The sequence below is a fragment of the Mus pahari genome, chromosome 14 (genome assembly GCF_900095145.1).
Source record: "Mus pahari chromosome 14, PAHARI_EIJ_v1.1, whole genome shotgun sequence".
Taxonomy (NCBI): Eukaryota; Metazoa; Chordata; class Mammalia; order Rodentia; family Muridae; genus Mus; species Mus pahari.
In genome coordinates, this window is record NC_034603.1 from 73,590,914 (window position 1) to 73,597,435 (window position 6,522).

At 50.2% G+C, this 6,522-nt stretch overlaps 1 protein-coding gene across 2 annotated transcripts in view; it reads left to right on the forward strand.

The window, feature by feature from the left end:
• The window catches only part of LOC110332722 (intercellular adhesion molecule 2), a 9,389-nt gene extending 3,612 nt beyond the window's left edge, over positions 1-5,777 (forward strand). The window contains exons 1-7 of one of the 2 annotated variants that reach the window (XM_021214060.1): positions 1,094-1,148; positions 1,932-2,198; positions 3,024-3,344; positions 3,530-3,808; positions 4,347-4,616; positions 5,253-5,495; positions 5,683-5,777. In XM_021214060.1, the coding sequence (XP_021069719.1) occupies positions 1,094-1,148; positions 1,932-2,198; positions 3,024-3,344; positions 3,530-3,808; positions 4,347-4,616; positions 5,253-5,495; positions 5,683-5,777 (1,530 nt within the window). Of the gene's footprint in view, positions 1-1,072; positions 1,149-1,931; positions 2,199-3,023; positions 3,345-3,529; positions 3,809-4,346; positions 4,734-5,252; positions 5,496-5,682 lie in introns of those variants that run through there. The other variant, XM_021214061.1, reaches the window with a different exon arrangement.
• Positions 5,778-6,522: the final 745 nt, after the last annotated feature.

The window sequence follows — 6,522 nt, forward strand, 5'->3', positions numbered from 1 at the left end:
TATCATCTTTGAATATTGGTGTATCATCTTTGAATATTGGTGTATCATCTTTGAATATTGGTGTATCATCTTTGAATATTGGTGTATCATCTTTGGAATAAGTTCATGGCCCCCCAAGAGTGGTTGGTTGTTTTGTTTGTTTGTTTGTTTGTTTAGACAGGCTCTCTGTAGCCTTGGCTGGCCCAGAACTCAGTATGTAAACCAGGCTGGCCTCGAATTCATAGAGTTCCACCTGCATCTGTCTCTGCCTGCCAAGTGCTAGGAAGAACTAAAAGTATGCTGGCACTTAAAGTGGTTATTTTGGAAAAGTAACATTCACTTGGAAGTATTACTTTTGATATGCCTGTTACATATGTACAAAAAAAGACCAAAATCAAACAAACAAACAAACCCAAAATCAAAACAAAGCAAGATTCTTGTCTGGCTGGAGATGAGGCCCAGAGGAGAGCCCTTGTCTAGCATACCAGAGGCCTCAGTTGTGTTCCGTTCGGGAAACAAACAAAGAGGAAAGAAAACAGGAATGGGGGAAACTTCTAGAAGTTAGTTTAGATGGGGTTTTGTTTGGTTTTGTTTGAATGATAGGAAACAGAACAGGGACAGGTGACCCAAGCATGGACCAGGACGACAGAAGCAGAGCCAGCTGCAGGGGAGCCATTTGTTTGTTGAATATGGTGGCGAACTAGGGAGAGACAATGGTCTTGAGAGATATTTCACAGAGGTTCTTAAGAGGCCGGGTGGAAACATTTCTCCCTTCTATCAGCAAGCTTCCAGTGACTGTGTTCACTGGGTTCAGGGTCACTGCCAGATTTCATCTCCCCAATCGCCATGTTTAATGGTTCCCTGCTGACACTTCTTTTGCAGAGGACTGGAGTTGGATTCCCAGAACCTCCATGGTTGCTCACTGTCTTCTATACCTCCAGTCCCAGGAGATCCAGTGCTGAATCCCCACAGGCACCAGGAACACGTGTGGTATATGGGCACATATACAGGGAAATCACTGATAGACGTAAGTTATTATGGAAATTTAATGAAACACTATCTCCCCAGCTCTTCTTTCTTTCCTTTACCCCAGCCTTTGGACTTTCTCCCAGGAATGAAAATGCTTCTGTTGGGTGTCTGGACGCTGCTGGCCTTGATCCCTTGTCCAGGTGAGGGTATCTAGACACGTTTCTTAAGTCACTATGTGCCAGGACACGCATGGGTGATCATGCAGAAGGGGATGGGGTGACGGTTAATCTCAGTCGTCAACTTGATTCGAGCAAGGAGCTCCTGCGAGATGAACCCCTGGGCATACCTGGGTGGATTATTTTGATATGTTTCATTGTGGGTGGCAGAGAGCCTGCACTGAATAAAAAGGAGAAAATGCCCTGGCGGCGGTGGTGACAAACCCTTTAATCCCAGCTATCTCGAGGTCGTTTTGTTCCCATGGTCCTGTGTAGAGAAGGGTTCCCACGAGGCTTGTTTTGTTCTCAAGCATATTTCCAGGCGTTCGCTGGCGCTATCACTCTGAGGTGCAGCTGGAGTCTGCAGTTCTACAGCCACTCCAGGCGATTCTGGAGAAAGTAGCCCTTAACTGTCATTTGAGAGAAATGCTGCTGAGAAGTAAGAATGAAGACCCCACTAGGGTCTTTAGTGCCTGATCCCAGACAGCTACGAAGACCTCTAGAAGCTTACAAAGAGAATGCTTTCCAGGGTGTGACTTTTCAAGATCTGTGGCAAGATCTAGACCGCAGACCAGGAGGGTAGGAGTGAGGCTGGGGTCCGGACTCTGTTTTGGTGATGCAAGGGCTGACTCACCAGATCCTTGTACTTAGTCATCCTTGGCAAGGTTGCCTGGTCTCTAACCCAGGTCACATGGACAGAATGTCTCTCGATGCGTTCTGGATCTCCTGGTCCTCATCAGCATTTTTGGCATGTGTGCTTCTTTTCAGGGACCACAGAAGAGCTGTTTCAGGTGTCTGTTCATCCAAATCAGGCCTTGGTAGAGTTTGGACACTCCCTAACCGTCAACTGCAGTACCACCTGCCCAGACCCTGGGCCCAGTGGAATCGAGACCTTCTTAAAGAAAACCCAGCTAAGCAAAGGGTCCCAGTGGAAGGAGTTTCTCCTGGAGGATATCACAGAGGATTCTGTGCTGCACTGCTTCTTCTCTTGTACAGGCGTGCAGAAGGACACAGTGCTTGATATCACCATGTACCGTGAGTGCGGTGGAGGGAGGACTTAGAAGAGAGGAACAGGGAGACAGGAAGTCATCCTCTTTAATTAGGAAGTTTTAATTAGAATTAGGAAGTTTTCTTAGGGGAGAGAATTTTACACACACACACACACACACACATACACACACACACACACACACACACACCATGTAAAGATTCAACCATACTGTCAGGATTCTCTCCCTTTGTACAGGCTGCCTTCTGGGTTTACAGCATAAGCCATGGGGCATCCTTAAGAATACACAGACCATACAGGGAGCAGATGCTAAGAATGCCAGCCTCAGCTGACCAGACAAGTGTAGGATGAGTGCTGGATTATTTGCTGCCAGCTCTTAGCATAAGCATAGGATGCAGGACGGATGGTCTTTTGAGCTGGCAGTTAAAGAAGCCTGTGGTGCAGGCCCTAAGTGGCCCTCCTACAGAGCAGGAAAGAGGCTCTGAGGTGATGGGACTGGTAGGCAGGATCCTACAGGGGGCCATCTTACATTGCAAAGGTAAGAATGAATGGGATCTCTGTGGGGATGGGTGTAGTAGTTTTCATGGACCGCTAAAGACCTACCTGCCAAGCTTCTTATGCCTTGGAGACCGCTCTGATAAGAAATAAAATGTTCCAGAATGGCAGGAGTAATCAAAGCAGAGGCCCTCCTGTTAACTGTCACAGTCCTTGGCCATGGCCACCTTCGGTGGACAGAGAGCTGGAAGGCTAACTCATCCCCAAAGCTTTGAGGTTCACAGTCACTTTCCGCTCAGACATTTCCTTCTGGAGGTGAGCTGCTCCTCATGAAGGCTTGCCTTTTTGTCTTAAAGAGCCACCAGAGCAGGTAACGCTGGACCTGCAGCCTGAGTGGGTGGCCGTGGATGAAGCCTTCACAGTGACGTGTCGGGTACCTAGTGTGGCACCCCTGCAGAGCCTCACCCTTACCCTCCTCCAGGGAGACCAAGAACTGCACAGAAAAGACTTCCTGCATTTATCTTCGGTATCCCAAAGAGCCGAGGTCACTGCCACCGTCAGAGCCCACCGGGAGAAGGACAGGCATAATTTCTCCTGCAGAGCAGAACTGGATCTGAGCCCACATGGTGGGGGGCTGTTTCACGGTAGCTCAGCCACCAAGCAACTCCGGATCTTTGGTGGGTCAGAGTGCAGTCATGAAGGGAGCCCAGGGCCTGCTTTGCCCTTTGGGACTCGGTTCCCACATGGTTTGGGGTGAGGGTGACTGAGCCTCACGTCTGGTTCGCCATCAGCCCTGTCTGTCCCCTTCCACGGCGTGCCATGTGACATGTGGCTTTCCTCCTTTTTCTCCATTGCCTGGCAGAATTCTCTCAGAATCCCCAGATCTGGGCGCCTTCACTGCTGGAAGTTGGGAAGGCGGAGACCGTGAGCTGTGAGGTGACGAGAGTATTTCCAGCCCAGGAAGCTGTCTTCCGGATGTTCCTGGAAGACCAGGAGCTGAGTCCTTTCTCCTCCTGGAAAGAAGATGCAGCATGGGCCAGTGCCACCATTCGGGCCATGGAGACCGGTGACCAGGAAGTGACTTGCTTTGTGTCTCTGGGTCCCCTGGAGCAGAAAACAAGGAAGCCAGTTTATGTCTACAGTAAGTGACCCTACCCCGCCCCTTCTCCATATAGGGTCTCTGCTAGGGAGAGTTTCCATAGCAGTACGTATGGACTTGGCTGCAGATATGTATCCTTGCTAGCCTTTGCTGGGCGCCTTCTTAAGTTAGCATTAGCTTTCCTCTTTCTCCTGTGCAGGTGGGTTAGAGACCTGATCATGACAGCAGCTCTGTGTGGTCTTCATCTTCAGTTTCTAACTGTCCTGCTGATAGGGAAATTGTAGATGCTCGAACTTCATTCTAGAACAAGCCTTTGAGATGAGTAAGAAATCTGCACAATAAGGAGACATCCTGTTGTCCTCTCAGAAGGGACATAGCCTAATGTGGCCAGGTGTATTGTTGAAGGGACGCTCCAGTCCTTAAACCACCCTGTTGTCCCCTCTCCTCAGCCTTTACAGAAGCAATGGTGCTATCCCAAGTCCCTCCTTACATTGCCTGCCTGAGGAGACCTCCAGCAAGAGGACAGAAGTACGCACCAGGCCTGAAAATGTGTCCACTGTTCTTTTTCCTTTCTTTGCAGGTTTCCCTCCACCAATCCTGGAGATAGAAGATGCTAACCCTCTGGCAGGGACAGATGTTAATGTGACCTGCTCAGGTCATGTGTTAACATCACCTAGCCCTACTCTTAGGCTTCAGGGATCCCTAAACCGCTCTGCACCTGGGGAGCCTGCCTGGCTTCTGTTTACTGCCAGGGAGGAAGATGACGGCCGGACTCTGTCCTGCGAGGCCTCTTTGGAGGTGCAGGGCCAGCGACTGGTCAGGACTACGGAGAGCCAGCTTCATGTCTTATGTGAGTAGAGGCCCCATCTCCCTGGACAAAGGCAAGATACTTAGTTTCTCTTACAGAGACGCTGGGTATCAGCCTGCTTAGTAGCAGGGCCACACGTTTTTAGTTGGAAAAACTCAGAGAAGAAAAGAAAGTGAACTCTCACCAAGCTTGTCTTGCCCTTAGGAAAGTGAGTGGGAGCAAGATGGGAGAGGGGTTCCTGTAGTCAGACGCTGTTAGTGGAGACCAGGAGCTGGTGGACACAGCATAAGAGGAGACAGCCGAGGCCGACGCTAGGGATAGAACCCTCCAAAATTCCATATCAAGATTTGTGTTTTGGAAAATAAGGAAATCCTTATTTCTGAGTTGACCCCTCGCCCATCCAGAAGCTAAAATGGGAAAGTCCCCTGGGTCTCACTGGCAAGGCTGCATTGTCACCTAGCCTGAGTCCACAGAAGTGCCCGAGACTGCATCTCATATCCTTGGCAGTAGGGAAGGGGTGAGAGGCTTTGGCCTAGGCAGGGAGCCGATTTTCTTCTCCATGAGGAAGAAAGTGCTGGGTTGAGGGAGCAGTGTTGAGTTGATGGGGAGAGGAGCTGTGAACAGAATTGAGAAGGGGACAGGATGTAGAACTGGGCTCCTGGTGGGTCTCTCTTGCAGACAAGCCAAGGTTTCAGGAATCCGGCTGCCCTGGCAACCAGATATGGGTAGAAGGGATGGATCAGATGCTTGCCTGCATCCCGGAGGGAAACCCCACCCCGGCTTTGGTGTGTGTCTGGAATGGGATGATCTTTGACCTCAATGTACCTCAGAAGGCTGCCCAGAACCATACTGGAACCTACTGCTGCACAGCCACCAACCCACTAGGCTCCGTCAGCAAAGACATCACTGTCATTGTTCAAGGTACCTGCTGCACCAGCTCCCCGCCTGGCTGGGTTAGGGAGGCACCCCAGGGGTTTGGGATTCTCACTCAAGCGTGGAGGGAAGAGAGATGCTCCTGGGATGGAGATGTGGGCTTGGTGGCTTGGAGCAGAATGATTTTCTCATCCTCAGCCCACCTTCCCCAGTTGTGTCTTCTGTGCCTACACAGGCCTACCTGAGGGCATCGGCTCCACCATCTTCATTATCATCATTTTCACCCTGGGCATGGCTTTGATCACCTTAGCATTATACCTGAACTACTAGCCCTGCAAAAGAAACACTAGGAAACGGACGCACAGGCAGCAGGAGCAGAGCAAGGACGAGGAGAGCCAGTTCTCCAATATTCAGGCCGAGGAATGCCATGTGCATCTCTGCTGACCACAAACAGCTCTTTGCTGGAGTGTGACTTCAGCTACCAGCATTTACAGGGATGCAAGAGCAGGCCAAGGAGGAAGGAGGAGACAGTGTGAGGCATCACTTCCATGCATTCCATTGTCCCCCAAAGCAAGGTTCCATGGCCCCACGTGGCTTGCAGCCAGTCCGTCTGGAGCTCGTTTCTCTTTTGAGTTTATTCCAGTTTGTAGACATTTCAGTTTGATTGTTCCATCTGGTGAGGGATCCTCTCACTCCTACTCTGTATTTAACTAGGCCACTCATGGGCACACAGAAGGCCCTGTCCTTGCCTCTCATTCCCACTGCCACCTCTCATACAGCAACGGAGAAGGGTCACCAGAAATATCCTGGCGATCGTTGCTCAGGGTTTCTGGATGACTGACTAGGAACCTATTTCATAGTTCAGGGACAAGACTTCCTACATAGGATAGCAAATCAATAGACAAATCAATAGACAGAGATTAGAACTCTTCTCCTGACTGTATGCACTCCCCTGCCCCCCAAACGGTGTCCGTTGACATCATGAAGGGTGCTGGCTGGCTTCACCCTCACCCTCATAACCCTCTGCAATTTCACTTTGGGTCAATAAAGAATAAAGTCGCTTTCCTGGCTTTCT